Source organism: Cnephaeus nilssonii (assembly GCF_951640355.1).
Source record: "Cnephaeus nilssonii genome assembly, chromosome: 2".
Taxonomy (NCBI): domain Eukaryota; kingdom Metazoa; phylum Chordata; class Mammalia; order Chiroptera; family Vespertilionidae; genus Cnephaeus; species Cnephaeus nilssonii.
Genome location: NC_137073.1, coordinates 71,690,019 through 71,706,809, shown reverse-complemented (window position 1 = coordinate 71,706,809; position 16,791 = coordinate 71,690,019). Strand labels below are relative to the sequence as shown.

Below are 16,791 nucleotides of genomic sequence, written 5' to 3'. Positions count from 1 at the left end.
GGCCATCCTCCATCCTGAGTGCAGTTCAAAGATTGCAGTTTCCACTGGGAAAATAGACTTGAGGCCAAAATCACAGAGTCTTACTGGCAGACCAGAGACTGGAGCTCAGGTCTCCTGACTCCCATTCTGATGAGGGTAGGGGCCTGTGGGCCAAGGATACATCTTTTAACCTACATCCTCCTCCCTCGCCCACCTCTTTTTGGTCCCTGGATTGAATGTTAAGAGGAGTTTTATTTATCTTATTTATTCGGGTTTTGTTAGGTGCCTCCCTTCGACTGACTAAAATAAGTAGTTGTGGGTATTTTTTGTTTGTTTTTCACCTAAGGAGGAGCTCTCACTGGGGTCCCCGATACAGTGTTTCTCAAACTGAGGATGTTGAAGGGGATTGCAGATTGGCTTTCAGCCACCTTCTAAGTTTTCATGAGGGTGACAGCTTGGCTGCTTCAAAATCTTGTTTCCTTAATTTATATATTTTTTCCATAGAGTGATTGGTTCTCTCCTGTTCTAGTTTTTTGACAGTAGTCTACATTTTTATGAATTCACCAAGATTTTATTTTATGCCCACCATTTAGAGGGTATCTGATGAAGGACCTAAGTTTTTGACAGGCTTCCTGCCAACAAATGTTCACAATCTTGTGGCATTTTCAGTGGTGAACATAAAATGTAAATTACAATTAACATTGCAAAAGTGATACTGTTCTTTTATTGTCTATCTAATTTCACCTTTACTAAACAAATAGTTTTTCTCTTAAAAGGTTTTTTATTTAATGTGTGTAAGTAGGGTAATCCAAGTTATATAATTTGAAATAGGTGAAGGCTGACCGAATAATTCTAGCAGGACATGAGAAGCTGAGGCTAGTGACCGGTCAGTCTCCACCTTGTCTTTGATGATGGTAAAAACGTTCACCCAGAGGTCTTTTCAGAACTCCAAGTAGGTGATTGTAGGAAGGAAGGATGGCAAGGACCTTGCTGTCATTCAAAAGTAAGGTTTAAATTATTTTGCATACATAGTGTTTTGAGATTAGAGAGAGAACACATCATTTTCTAACTTTCCTGATGTAGGTTGCAGAAATTGACAGAAGTACAACGAGTCCACTAGAGGATGATGGGCCTGTTAAAAAGAAAGCAAAGAAAGTCCAAGAAAAGGAAGGACAAAGTGATTCAGTACCGTCTGGGAACCCTGGTGAGTTCTGTGGCAATGATTTTCCATTCTCACCAGTCGTGGCTCTGATATTCTTGCATTATCCAGGGCGCAGAGGAGGCTCTTGGGAGAGTTTTGCCATTTTTTTCCTTTGTGGAGAAAGGTCTCCGCTGTGCTTGAGTGGAGTGGCCCCATCCATACGTGGTGGTGGTGTACGTAGGAGGTTGGGAGAGTGGAGGTAGGAGCTGGAGTTCTGCAGTTTGGCTGGAGTTCCCTCTAGGTAATTTTTGTCCTGACGATAAAAGTAAAACATGTTTTTAATAAGAAAAAGCAATACAGAGATGTAGAAGGTAGACAGTGACAGACCCTGTAACTCCTCCCTTTCAGTGAGGCCTACTGCTAATGTGGGGCATACTGTATATTCTTTGAGGTTTTTCTCTTTATACACTTGTATATGTACACACATAGACCCACAAATTAGTTAATGTTTTATAAGTTGTTTTATATTGTTTATGTTAATTTGCAGCTATCTTTTCCACTAAGCAGAACATTTGAACAGTTACCATTGTCAGGACATGTAGATCTCCCCTGTCCCTTTTTCCGTGTGGAACTGCTTTTTCTGTACACGAAAAGGTTTTGGATAAAAACCACCATTCCTGAGGTCCTAGACCTCTATCTGTGGTGTTGGATATATAGGTGGGTGAGCAGATTTTTCTCTGGTTTTTGGCCTGGAGAATTTGTGATAAGGGAAGACAGAAAATGCTTCTTTTTTTATTACCCTCATACCTGAACTGATATAAGCCTTTCTGAACTGACAACAGCTCAGGAATGAAGCTTTGTGGTGGAATCTTCCTTGGGAGTAGGGGAGCAGGATAAGGAAGGGTGGTAAGGAGGGCATAAAAGTACTCCATCCAGGGGTCTCACCACACACACACTAATTCCTTGTCCCTACGTCCACATTGCTCCAGATCTGGCTAAATGAACTCTGAAGCTTGTAGAAGAAATAAGGTCATAGAAATGGGAGTTTTTGAAATATGAACTTTACATACAGTTTACTTAACAAAAATAAATAGTGGGAAGAAAAGAGGAGCATCCACCAGCCAGAAGAATCGCCGGCTACTTCATCTTAAGCTTTTTTTTTTTTAATTACAGTTGACATTCAGTATTATTTTATGTTAGTTTCATGTGTAGAGCATAGTGGTTAGACATTTATATAATTTATGAAGTGATTCCTCCTGATATGTCTAGTACCCACCTGGCACCATTCATAGTTATCGCAATATTGTTGGCTGCATACCACATGCTGTGCTTTATATCCCCATCACCTCAAGGTTTTTAACATGTCAGTTTTAGATATTCCTTCTTTTTTAAGATTTGCACCCCACCTCCATCTTGGGAAAATTTTTTTATATCCTTAGGAAGGAAGCCCTTGTATAATATATAAACTTATACTGTTGAAGATTGATTCAAGTATATATTTTGAAACGGAGAGAGTAATAGTAAATAGGATGAATATATACAATTGGAGAGATCCAAATAGACATTTTTCTAGCCATGAGATTAATAGGAGATAAGATAAAGTATACATCTGAAAAGAGGTTTAAATAGAAATATGAAAAGTTTTAAACTGTTAGAAATGAGCAAAACACAACTCTTGCCTTCAGAGTATTTTTGCTTTAAAAGGGAAGGTAAGAGATGGTAAATGCAGTCCCAGTTTCTTTCTGTATAATAGTAGCTACCTAAGTAGTATTGCTGTAAAGGGTAAAACAGTGTTTTCTGTTATATAGCAAATAACCAGTAAATGTATAGCAAATGATCAGTTTCCCTTCTTTTACGGATTGATTGCTTCTGGAGTAACTGCTGATTGGCAGACTGTAATAAGTTCTATAGAGAAATATGATCTGTTACAGGAACATAGAGAAAGAAAATGACTTTTAAGCTGGGGAATTAGAGCGTTTCATGGGAAAGGTAGCTTTGAGATGGCTCTTGATGAAAGAGTACAATTTTGACGTGTGGAAATTGGGGGCTAGGCCTTACCAGGGAGAAAGAATAGTGTGAGCACAGCTGTGGAGGCAGGAACGCAGGTGTGTCTGGAGTGGTGATCCGGTTTCCTCGTGCACTCCTGGTGTCAGTGTCTTTAGGTCTTTCCCCCGAGCTGGTCAGCTTTCCCAATGCAGAGCCTCCCAGCTTCCGCCTAAGGGAGAGCTTTGTTCTGAGCAGAGGCTCTCAGAAGAGGTTGTGTTTCTCATCATACAGTCAGACTGTATTTCCATTAGAGTTTCTTAGCATACAGGAAGACTGTATTTCCACTGGTATTCTTTTGTCTTAGGCACAGTACTGCATCTCAGCCGGGCCTGATTTACCGTTTCCAGAGAATTCTCCAGTCCTCTGTTGATGTGGAGGAAGGACAGCTGTCCTTGAACTTAGGGTAGGCTAAGGGTGTCTAGGGATCAACTTACTTGGAACCAGTCCTCTTTATTTTATGGTAGAACCTCCCTTCATTCTACGTTCAGGCTATTGGTGCCCTAATTCCTGAGCCTTTAAGCATTTTGTGTTGTTAATATAGGACTGGTTCTTGGTTTTCTTCACTACCCATTTAGGCTTCAGCTTTCAGGTATGCCAAATTGGTTATTGCTCATTCATTTTTCATTTTAGCTTCAGATATTTTATTTGCAAGTCTTACTCTCCTTTTCTTTCTGTACTTATGAGCTTAGAGGTTTTTTGTTTGTTTTTTTGTTTGTTTTTTAAAGCAAAACTCTGTAGTTTCTTGTGGTTTTTTAGGACCAAGTGAAATTAGAAATTTAGATGTATGTTTCAAGTATGCCATCTTTACCCGGAACCCAGGTTTCTTTATTTCCTTATCATATCATAGCTAGAGTCTTTGCTTAATACGAAACTCCCTCTTACATATCCTATGCTGGTTATGAATTGACACGAGACAAAATACTATTGTTATATTTTCTTCTGATTTGCTAACTAAGAGCCAAGGAAATGTCTGAGGACCAGGATTGTTTTAAAGTCTCTGGAGAAACTGAAAGAATTCTGCTGCGATTCCGCCCCTCCTCAAAACAGAGTCCAGAGGGAGCCTCTGCAGGAGAGATTTGCAGTTCTGCCCAAATGTACTGATTTCGACGATATCAGTCTTCTGCGTGCAAAGAATGCCGCGTCTTCTGAAGATTCCAAATCTAAAACTAGTCAGAAGGTATGTAACAGTTATATTGACGAATACCCAATACCCAGAATAGTAGGTTCTGAAGTGTTTTTAGGTTCTGTGGGTCCACTCAGGGCATGGTTCCCAAACTTGGCTGATCACTTGAATTAGTTGAAGGAACTTTTACTTTTTTTTTAAATTTTGAAAACCCTAGAGATTCTAATTTACTGTGTATTAAGGAGGAATGAATTGGTTTGTATTAAAACAAAATAAAGCAAAAGCCTCAAGTGATTCTGATGTATGATGCCTGGATCAGGAGCTGTTCACTGACTTAGGGGATTCTTTGTTGATAGTACCAGCACCGTTTCTTACAGTCCTCCTTAAAGTTTCCATGATTAGCCTGGACAGTCACAATGGGCAACTTATGTAGATGTTTTGAGGTTTTCAAAGGTAAACCAACTGAATATGTGTCCTCCTACTGTTTTATAACTTATTAATGTTTTTCATCATTGCAAAAACCTGGGAATTTAACTCTTGCTCCATCATGGAATACTACAATTCAGAATAGTGGTTTTCAGCCCAGCTTTAAATTAGAATCACTGGAGAACTTAAAAAAATACGGATAGCAAGAACTTTTTCTTAAAATGATATATGGGTTTTCAATAAGAACTGAGCAATACGAAAGTTCTCATTTTATTGTGTAGTCATGGTTGAGGACAACTGAATTAGAGAAGTAGACTTTACATTTATTTGAGTGATTTAAATCCAATGAAAGCTATAAATTCTTTTCTCAGAAAAATATCAAGCTAAAAATCCATTGACTTATCTTAGATCATCAGGAAAAAAAAGGTGTTTTGTTCTTATTTTTAATTTCTTTTACTATTTAAAGCAGTTAACCAGAGTGTAGTAGTCAAAAAATATAGAGGTCATAAACCAAAGAACTTACATACTTATATGCATAGCCCATGGCCATGAACAGTGAGGTGGTGAAGACCTGGGGCAGGGAGGGTACGGGCGGAGGGGCATAAAGGAAGGGAAAATGGGAGACATTTGTAATACTGTCAACAATAAAATAAAATAAAGAATATAGAGAGAGGTGAAAAAATTTGTCTATTAAATCTCACAATTTATTAATTGAAGAATTTGCTCTAGAACTTCACAAGAGCCTATCTACTATAGCTTTATGTGTAGAATGACCAACTTGGCATTTTTGATTCATAGAAAATTAGAAAATATCAGTACGAAGGGACACCTAGAAGTAGTATATGGATATTTTTACAAGTGATAGCTGAGTATTTGATGGCATAGAAGGGCAAAGACAAGTGGAAAAAAGCTGCTGAATGAACTCAAATGCCCAGTGGTGTGGGACCACTAGTGTGGGGTCAGCAACCCCATAATTGTTGATAGGTCCTGAAATTTCCATTTTATTAAACTGATCACTGAATTGTCAAGATAAAGTTAAATTGAGTTCAGAATACCAACTCTGGGAATATGAAAGAGTACAATATATCTGAGAAGTATTTTTCCCCAAGTGGTGAAAAAAAAAAGTTGCTTAATACTCAAGTATACAGATTGACTTATACATACATGAACCTTTTTCCTGGATACCTATTCTCATTCCATATATGAATAAGGACTTTATAGTAAGGCCCTCCCCCCTAGGAAATACGTTTTTCGATGTATTAAGATTTTCAATATGTAGTATTCTTAAAGTTTACATAAAAATCATGAAAATGAAGTAGAAAATCCCCATCAAAATTAAAAGCAAATACTTTGTCCGGTCTGTTAGGTTGACCCACTTTTCTCTTGCCACACCTCTCCAGAGCTAACTGTTGTGTTATTGCTGATCTTTAGAAGTTTGCTGAGCTACACTTTCAGATAAATTGCAGCTGTACCTGCTGTCCTAGCCACACTGAATTTCTAAACATTTAGCAAATGCAGAGTACATGTTTCTGGGTTTTCTCTTGGACTGGAGTTCCCCTCTTTGAGCCATATAGGACATTTCTCTTTATCTCTTTACTTCCCCTGTTGGTCCCTAGTTTTTTAGGTCATATTTTAAATTCCAGGGGTACTTGGTAAATTTTTTTAGATGTAGGCAGTGACACGGTGATAATTAATTAGAAGTTGGATTTATCCTATAAATTTGTCTCATAAGCAAGGAATTTGCTCTAAGCTGTGAATTGCAATTAATTATGGTTTTCATACAGGAAATCATGGATACAGGAATACTAATGTTGAAAATGTAACCTTGTAGTTTATGCTTTCCAAAAGTTCTTTATTTTTTAAAATACATTTTTATTGATTTCAGAGAGAAAGGGAGAGGGAGAGAGAGATAGAAACATCAATGATGAGAGAGAATCACCGATTGGCTGCCTCCTGCACACCCCCCTCTAGGGGATTGAGCCCACAACTTGGGCATATGCCCTTGATGAGAATCAAACCCGGGACCCTTCAGTCCACAGACTGATGCTCTATCTACTGAGCCAAACCAGCTAGGGCCAAAAGTTCTTTATTTTATTTTTTTATTTCATGAAGAATACTAGTAATAAATTAACTGTGTCATTAAATTACACATGGACTTCTTTCCTTATTAAAAACTAGAGGCCCGGTGCACGAAATTTGTGCATGGGGGCGGGGGGTCCCTCAGCCCAGCCTGCAGCCTCTCCATTTTGGGACCTGTTGGGGGATGTCCACTGCTGGATTAGGCCCCATCCCACAGGGATGGGGCCTAATCCAGCAGTCGGACATCCCTCTCGCAATCCGGGACCACTGGCTCCTAACCGCTCACCTGTCTGCCTGCCTGATCGCCCCTGACCACTCTGCCTGCCTGCCTGGTCGCCCTTAACTGCCCTCCCTTGCCATCCTGGTTGCCCCTAACTGCCCTCCCCTGCTGGCCTGGTCAACCCTAACTGCTCAACCCCTGCTGGCCTGGGCGCCCCTGACTGCTCTCCCCTGTCAGCCTGGTTGCCACTAACTGCTTCTGCCTTGGTCCCCGCCACCGTGGCTTTGTCCAGAAGGATGTCTGGTCTAATTAGTATATTACCCTTTTATTACTATAGATGTGAAGAAGCACTAAAATCTCTAAATTACTGTCAACCCAATAAATTTAATAAAAATATAAAATCTTTAAATTACAACACTACTTTTCTAAAAGTTCTAATCATGGTTCTTTTTGGAATTATTTATGGAATATACTATCTTCTAGACTGTGCTTGGAAATGTAGAATATTGCAACTTTAGCTGTTCACATGCTTGTTGAAAATGATTCTGCGAGAGAGAGAAAGATTCTTGCCTGCTGACTATGCCTTACACACCTGGAATAAATAATGAAAAGGAAAACATTACAATAGGTTTAATGAAGTTAAATGTAAATAGAAGTATACAAAACATTAGAATGTTTAGACTTTCAAAACTGCATTAATAATTACACAGTAGTTTAGTTTGGCTCATATTTTTTGGGTCTTTTACTTTGAAAAAATTTTAAGCCTACACAAAAATTTGCCTTAATATACTATGTACTCCTCAAATTCACCAATTGTTAGCTTTGTGTCAAATTTGCATTCTCTCTCTCTGGGAACTGATGTTATGGTTAGTACTTTTGAAACTATAAAACTCTCTTGGTTGCCAGGACAAGACACTTTCTGATCTCAGTCATTTTGGATCATCACATGGGAGTTACGAAAACTTACAGAAAATTTCTGATTCTAAACCACCTAACAAAAGGACCAAAAGCATCTATACGCCATTAGAATTACAGTACCTAGAAATAAAACAGCAGCAGAAAGATGCAATTTTGTGTGTGGAATGTGGATATAAGTATAGATTCTTTGGGGAAGATGCAGAGGTAAGTTGTTTTTTCAAACACTGTTTCATGTTTTTCTTGTTGAGCCTTAAATATTTTCCAATATTTTGTTTAATTTTCTAACCTTATACAGACGTGAATGTAATTGCCCTTTAAAATGCTGTCATTTAAAGTAAAAACTAAAAAATAAACACAAACAAACTTGGTGAGTGCTGACTTGTGGGGGAGGAGGTGAGGAGTTCCTGTTGGAATGTTGGTGCGTATTTTCCATGGTCTTAGCTCAGTACCTTTTCATCCATCAAACATTGATTGAACCGTAATCATGTGGGTATCTGTGTTTCCTAAAGAAGATTTAAGCAAGAAAAATTTTTGAGATACAAGTTCCTCTGTTTTCCCTTAGTTTATGAATTTTCACAGCCAGCAACATTATTAAGTCTTAATGGAAGAGCCTATTAACTCTGCCAGCCACCAACAGATGTTGGAAGTCTTACAGGTCTCTGTATACTAGTCATCTTGCTTTCTTAGTCTAAGTTGAGTTTGTATTTACTGTAATTTTGGGTATGTGAGATAGGCCTAAGTTAAGATGGTTAGAATGAATTTGAGCACTTGCGGGCAAGCTTAGGGAAATACTTTGTTGGAGTCCTGGGTGATTTTGATGATTCCATAGTTTTAGGCCTGGTTGGGTTGCACACCATCAGAGAATGATGAGGTGGTACTTCTGCTCCCTTATGGGTGGGAAGTGAAGGCTTGGCCAACTTTTTTTTCTTCCAGTTTCCTAAATACTGTTGTGGCAGAAAGTGGTGTTTGTCTAGTTCAGATGACATTATGCTGTGTTCTATGTTAAGAAGTTAGACCCTGAAACAGTCAGCATGTTCCCTGCAGGCAGGAACAAATATGTAGCTGGCATCTTATAAGTGAAGGGGTGAAAGGAAATGCTGTTCTCTCCCCTTCTCTCTAGGTCGAATGATAGATTTAGCCTTGACCACAGTAAAGGCTCATGTTTTTCTGCCCTACCTTACAGGGATGAACTAATACAGTTCAGAAATGGCTGGGGGAGGGGAGTGAGACGGCTGGAATGATGAGCGTTCTGTGGCTCTAGTGGGCAGTCTCTGAGCCATGGTGCTGTCCAGAAGGAAGCAGGGAGTCAGGTGGTACTGCCTGGTACTGCATTTCTATCACTCATGCATCATCAATTAGCTAGCCACACCAGGGGGTTCTCTTCTCAGTTCCTCAACGAAGCCCTCTGTCCAATAGGTTTATAATTATATATACATACCTTAGTATGTCCTAATTTTTAATTATTTGCATGTGGTATCAAATACTTATTCCAATTCAGGGAAAGCACAGCCCTTTAGAGTTTTGATGGAGCTAAGGACATAGAAGTAGACCTGTCATATTCTTCTGAGTCATTTATAGGTACAGATGTTGACCCTGAAGTTAGGCCATGGGAAAGGCCAGAAACACCAGGTTAAGCTGCAGGCTACTACACAGGGAATGGCTTTTAAACTTTTTGTTGATATACCATGCAGATAGAGAAGGACACAAATCCTGCGTGTATACCTTGATGGATTTTTAACACAGTGAACAAATGCCACACAGGGAATCTTAAAATAGAAATTTATTGATATTCTCTTTGTCAATTTTTTTAGATTGCAGCCCGGGAGCTCAATATTTATTGCCATTTAGATCACAACTTTATGACAGCAAGCATACCTACTCACAGACTGTTCGTTCACGTGCGCCGCCTTGTGGCAAAGGGTTATAAGGTCAGCTTTGGCTTCAACTTGTGGGAAAGAGGGATCCGATTCTCTTCCAGAGTGAAAACATGTTTTGTACGGTTGTAGTCTCTAATTGGTTTGGGAATTTGGCATTTTGGGAAAATGAAAGTGTCATATTAGCTTTATATCTTAATGAGTTTTAACATATTATATATTTAGGGTAAAATTTTAAAATTAGACTAAGGTAAATGTTTCAGAAATAACCTTTTAAAATCTCACTATGTTTAAAGTTTTTTCATTACATTTGATATTTAATGTTTCTTATTTTTGTTGAAGGTAGGAGTTGTGAAGCAAACTGAAACAGCAGCATTAAAGGCCATTGGGGACAACAGAAGTTCAGTCTTTTCCCGGAAGTTGACTGCTCTTTATACAAAATCTACGCTTATTGGAGAAGATATCCTTTTTGAATAGGAAATATTCTCTTAAATTTTAGAAATCTTTGTTTTAAGTAACATTTAAAAAATACCTGTTCTTTCAATGGGTATCTTTTTGATGAGATGAGGCAGTATATTACTTTGACCTTTGATTAGTGTGCTACTGAAGAGCTATGGGTTGGTAATGGCTGGAAACAAGCTTTTTTTTTTCAAATGCCATAGTAAAAGGAGAGTGTATCAGGCTTTTAGAGCAAGAAAAAGGACAGTCTCATACAAGAAGATAGCAGGTTAGCAACTGATTTGCAATCACATCTTCCCCAGGCCTGTGTGGAGAGGGATTAGGCACTTAAGGCCTGTAAGCCCCTTCAGTTATTCCTAACACAAGACCTAAAAAATAACTGCTTAGCTTCAAAATGAGAAAAGAAAACTACGAAGTCAACATACAGTTAACTGCTTATAAAACATAGGCCATCTTCATTAATTGTTAGCTTCATAAAAATTGTATTATTTTTGAAAATGGATTATAGGTGAAGCTTTCTTTCTAAGAATCCTTAGTGTGGATCATGATTGCCCCAACATTTATGGTCATTCATAAATTCAATGAGTTACTTGAAACAAAATGACTTTACTAGCAAAGTCATAAAATTCTGTCAATTTAAAAAAACCACACAATTATGTATAAAATGAGATAAGCATGTATTTTAAAATGTGTACTGTGGGTTGGAGTCAGGTCTCAGAATAAAAGAATATAGAGATAAGGTCTTAAATGATACTATGTAAAAGTATTATTTACTATAGTTTATTACAAATATGCATATTTAGAGACCTGCTTAGCTTCTACCCAAGTTATGAGGACTGTTTTGCTTTATTAATGTCATGAATAGGGGATGGCTGTCACTCAAAATGGACCCCAAACCATTAACAGCTCTGTGGTATTCCAAGCTGATCAGGCTATAAGATTGGTAATTTTATTGTTTCTTTTGCCTGAACTTGAGTCTCTTAATCGAAGCCTGCTCCTAAAACAGTACTCTTCCCTGCTTCTCTTTTGCTACTGCTATAGCTTTTATCTGCTGATGCCCAAACTGGATGTCCCCAGACTGACCTCGTCTAAAGTCAGCATTTATCTCCGAGAATTTAATTAATGGATTCAACACACACACACACACACACACACACGCACGCACGCACGCACGCACGCACGCACGAAAGTATGTTTCTGTTTCCTTTTTAGGTTTTCTTTTCTCCTGTCTTTAAAAAAAATTCTCTTGCTATTTCTGAGAGCTATTAGGCACTTTAAAGGAGGAAAGTAATTTATACTAAGTGTGTGCATGCTTTGACTTATGGAATTAAACATTAGGGGATTGTTAAAGATTCGAGTCTCAGCATCATCCAAGAAAAGAAGAGGGTTAACATTTGGGCTTCCACAAGGTCTGATGATCTCTCCTAAGCCCTTTGGAAGGGAGAAGATAATGGTTGTCAGTCCTCATGAGCCTTATATCTTGGGGGATTTAAGGCATATGGCTATGATCAGAGTAAATCAGAAAAATGAATGCTGTATGGGAGATTTGTGCACAGAGCAAAAATACCTGGAAAAATAAACTATTAATTTAAAGGAGAAAAACAGTTAATATTAATATGAATGTATATTTTTCTTTAATAATTATTACATGTGAATCCTTTAGTTCAGCTGGATGATGCTATAGATATCGATGAGATAATGACTGATACTTCTACTAGCTACCTTCTGTGCATCTGTGAAAATAAAGACAATGTTAAGGACAAAAAGAAGGGGAACATTTTCATTGGAATCGTGGTAAGTACTTTGTAGGTGAAGAACAAATGATAGATGTTCACGGTATCTCGAAATACAGTATGAGCAATCATGTATGGTTTATAATAAAGATATCTGATGAAGTGTGCCCTCAAGTAATTGTACTTAAAAAAATGTTTTCTCATAATTTTATATGTTAAATTACTAGGTACAATTTTCTCATGTGGCTACTTGGCACTCTATGCCGTGGAGAGATCTAGGTAGTTTCTGTTCGTGTGCTCTAGGAGTTTAGGGTTGAAGACAGACACAGTGATAGGCATGGATGTGAACAATATACAGATAGTGCAATAAAACACTAAACTGACACATGCATGGATAGCAAAGGGTCTTACAGGTTTCCTCTAGAGGTTTGAAATTAAACACAGATGATTATGGGATTGTTGTGTATAGATTTAGAGGAAAGTGTAGGGAAGGGAGGGGAAATGATAGCCAATACAACCAGTCTTCCAAATAAATGTAATTTGTGAATCAGAGTTTGATTGATCTTGCCTTTTGGCAATTTGTGACTAAATTTGCCCATTTGCAGACCTACCTGAGTTCTGCTCAATATCTTAGACTTTTTAGGGCCCTTTGAACCGTTAGACTTCCTTATTTTGTTGTAGGTTAAGCAAAAATAGGATTCCTTGCCTAAATAATAACTAATTCTTTTTGTTTTATTTAATTTTGCAATTAGCTGCAATATCAACAAAATTCTTACAACCCACTGTCTCCAAAGTACTTTTTAATATCTTATTCTGGTATTAGTAACTTGACATTTGCCTAACCCTGTGGTCGGCAAACTGCGGCTTGCGAGCCACATGCGGCTCTTTGGCCCCTTGAGTGTGGCTCTTCCACAAAATACCACGGCCTGGGTGAGTCTATTTTGAAGAAGTGGCGTTAGAAGAAGTTTAAGTTTAAAAAATTTGGCTCTCAAAAGAAATTTCAGTCATTGTACTGTTGATATTTGGCTCTGTTGACTAATGAGTTTGCCGACCACTGGCCTAACCAATAAGCCTTTCTCTAGGGGGTTAACATTACTGTTGGGGGGCTCTAAATGACTTTTTATCATTGAGAAACACTTTTTATTCTAACCATAGGCAGCTGAATCTGTTTATGAATAGTAGGGTTATTTGCTTTTAGGAATTAACATAGGTAATGTGCTATTTAATATTTTACCTGGAACTCAGTCTAAAGAACAGAGTTGATAGTATACAACTTAGTGCTTTTAGAAGTACCCTCTGGCCCACTGCCAAAGCTAACGTTTGACTCTCAAGTGTTTTATTGGGACCTGTTCTTGACCTCGGTGACCCTTTTGGGTTGATGATATCCAGAGCTCTGGGTCCAGGCTGCGCCTCTCATCTGAGCTCTAGGCTCTTGCATCCAACCCTTTATTGGACAAGACACTCAGAATTTGCCCCGCCTTCTCAGACTCAGTGGGGCTGCGATGGAACTCTCCTTCCTTTACCCCGAACACTGCTGTTACTGGGTTTGTCCCCACCGTGATGATTGTCGCATGTTCCCCAGTCAGTACCTAAGAATTATCTGACAGTCTGAAATGAAAGGCTTTCCTGTTGTCCTGCCACTGCTTTCAGGCCCGCTACCTTCAGTCTGGGCAGTGCCGTTTTACACTGACTGACTGGGGTTTCTCAGCGTCACATTGTCACACAGAGTAACAGGTGTTACAATATAGACCATTTCTCTGATTTAAAAAAGCAAAGGGGTATTTGTCTGGCTGATAAATTTGTTACTTGAACTTCTGTAAATGGCTTTTATAAATGTTGGGTTTGTAGGGTGGGAGATATACATACATATATTTACTATTATACTTTAGTCCAGCTATCTGGACACTAGAGGAAGGCCTTTGGGCTACAATTAAGGAAATTGCTTGAGCCAAAAATGAAGGATTTTTAAAAATTAGAAAATATTTAAGAGGAAAAAATGCACGAAACAGGATGCATAATTACAGTGCAGTGTGAGATAACCGCTGAGGTGGAGAAATAGAACACTGCCTACAGAAGGGCCCCTTCCCTCCAGAGGTTATTGTAATCCAGATTTCTGTGGTAATAATTTCCTTGCTTTTGTTTCAGTTTGACCACCTTAAACTACATACAAATGAAAACATATTGTATGTATTTTGCGGGGGGGGGGGGGGATCTTGCTGCTTTTGTTTGCAAAGTAATTTGTATATGAGATTTATTTACATGTGTTAACTATAGTAGTTCTTCCATTGTCAATTGCTTTGTTGTATTACATTTTATGATCTACAGTTTATTCATTTTTTTTTTGTTCATGTACATGTGGTTTTTTCCCCCCAGTTTTGGGTCGTCCAGAGAACACTGCTATAAACCTTTTTGTACATGTGTCTGAGTTTCTCAAGAGTATATACCTAGGGGAGGAATTACTGAGTCAGGGAGTATAGATGTTTCACTTGTCCTTAGAACATGCCAGGCTGTTTTCAGAAGCAGCTCTGTCAGTTGACTTTCCGTCAGGCACATATGGGTGTGGGGATTGGTTATTTTTTCTCCTGTTGGCTAATATAGTCTGTAACTAGCCCCATACATTTCTTAAGTGGTTGAGAGTGTGGCCTGTGGAATCAGACTACATGAATCTTGGCTCTGCCACTTTATTGTCCTGTGACTTTGGGTAAATTACCTAAGAACTTTTTTCACTTGTTTTAAATCACAGTCTTTTCCAGATTATCTTTGTTATTATTGGCTTGGGGTGAGAGGGGGTGGCTTTTAGTTATCATAATTATGCCCTGGATAGACTGTCTACTTGGAGTTCATTCAGAGTTTGTTGTATTTTTTTTGCAAGAGTTACAGTTTTTATTTATTAGTTTTATATAATTGATAAGTAATTTACTACTACTCTTGTGGCCAGGTTACTAGGAACATGTATGTCACTTCATACTGTTAGTGATGCTGTTTGTACAGTGCTTTGTAGTTTACAAAGCATCCATGTTTGTTTTCTGATTTAAACCTTTTAATAACCCTCTGAGGGAAGTAGGCTGGTTAGTCCCACCCAGAGAGGAGGAAACTGAGGGTGTGGTAACTTGTCACAGTCTCTCCGTCAGATTTGTTAGATCAGGGAGGACTTGGACTCAGGGTATTGCTCTAAAAGCCCTTCTAGCATGGTTTGGATAGTAGTGAATATAACTTCTTATTAAGAGTCTTTGCAAACAGAGAGATTTCAAACACTTTAGAAATGGAGTACATACTAGTGAGTGTACCATCTTTGCTGTTTCCATGCTTGCTTATGCTGTGTCAGTTATAATTGGGAGAAATATGTTTTCTGTGACGTTGCATTTTTGTTTGTTTTCAGGGCGTGCAGCCTGCCACAGGTGAGGTTGTGTTTGATAGTTTCCAGGATTCTGCTTCCCGTTCAGAGCTAGAAACTCGGATATCGCGCCTGCAGCCGGTGGAGCTGCTGCTTCCATCACAGTTGTCAGAGCAAACAGAGACGCTCATCCACCAGGCCACAGCTGTTAGGTAAGTTGGCACATCACTGGAGAACAACGAAGATTTTGAAACGTAGGTTTAAAGTTGTTAAAAAGTTTTTACTTATGCCAGGGCCAGGTGGCTCAGTGGGTTAGAGTGTCATCTAGTACACCAAAAGGTTGCAGGTTCGATTTCTGGGCAGGGCGCATACCTAGGTTTCAGGTTCAATCCCCAGTCAGGGTATGTACGGGAGGCGACCGATCAATGTTTCTCTCTCACTCTAATGTTTTTATTCTCTCTAAAAAAAAAAATCAACAAAATGAACATATCCTTAGGTGAGGATTAAAAAAAAAAGCTTTAAAGAAAAACAGAATTACCTATAATGTCAGCTTAATGTAGGCCTTTAGAAGTTGATCTTATTAAAGGAGTTTAATGATATTATTTGATAAATAACATTCAGTTTTTGAAGATAAGTTAGAGTTCATTTCTTAGAGTGTTTATATAACTTTGAAAATGTCTTACCTGTGTTAAAAGTTTCAATTTGTGGTCGTGTCCATGAGTTTGATTTATTATCTAAGGTCACACCTCTTATTTATAAGGCAGTATGCGAGGTAGGCACTGTGGCATATAGAGGAAGAAGATGTGGTTGTGGTCTATGTCTGGCAGACTTTAAAATCCAGCAGGAGAGACACATGTACATACCTTTCTAGATTCACAAAGCACCATGTATATAGAGTGACAAATGTGAAGGTGTCTAGTTGGGAAGGTTCTGTACTACCACCTGGGGGAGTGTGGTGGGAGAAGAGACTGGGAAGGGCTGGGGCTCCAGTGAAGAGGACTTCATGTATTGAGGAATTTGGACTTAAGGCTATGCGGGAGAGCCCATACAGATTTTTCAGTTAGCAGGTTGACAAATCAGTTAGAAAATCAAAACAAATTGATTGACGTTCTACATGTTTCTTTGTTTTTAGAGTTCAGAATGTGTCTTTTTCATTTGACTTGAACGTTTTTTTAAAGTAGCTTTTATGATATATTTTTCTGATTACAATACTAATCCATGTTTATTTAGGAGTTACAAAAAAGAAAGATAAAAATAATAAGTCAAATACTATAGCCCAGATAATTACTGCTGAACATTTTAGTGTATTATTTCCATGTATGTATATCATCTTTTTTTTTAAAAAAAAAAATGAACTTGGATTTATGTTTTGAATCAGTTTTGTATACTGTTGTTCTTTTTACTTAAAATTTCCCATATATTTTTTACTTAGACAAATTTTAAACATATACAAAATTAT

The 16,791-nt window shown here is 38.2% G+C and overlaps 1 protein-coding gene across 1 annotated transcript in view; it reads left to right on the top strand.

The window, feature by feature from the left end:
* MSH3 (mutS homolog 3) overlaps positions 1-16,791 on the top strand; it is a 138,617-nt gene that overhangs the window by 519 nt on the left and 121,307 nt on the right. Inside the window, exons 2-8 of the mRNA XM_079793623.1 lie at positions 1,063-1,183; positions 4,123-4,343; positions 7,921-8,136; positions 9,744-9,860; positions 10,149-10,268; positions 11,916-12,059; positions 15,378-15,544. Of these exons, the coding sequence (XP_079649749.1) occupies positions 1,063-1,183; positions 4,123-4,343; positions 7,921-8,136; positions 9,744-9,860; positions 10,149-10,268; positions 11,916-12,059; positions 15,378-15,544 (1,106 nt within the window). The remainder of the gene's footprint in view (positions 1-1,062; positions 1,184-4,122; positions 4,344-7,920; positions 8,137-9,743; positions 9,861-10,148; positions 10,269-11,915; positions 12,060-15,377; positions 15,545-16,791) is intronic.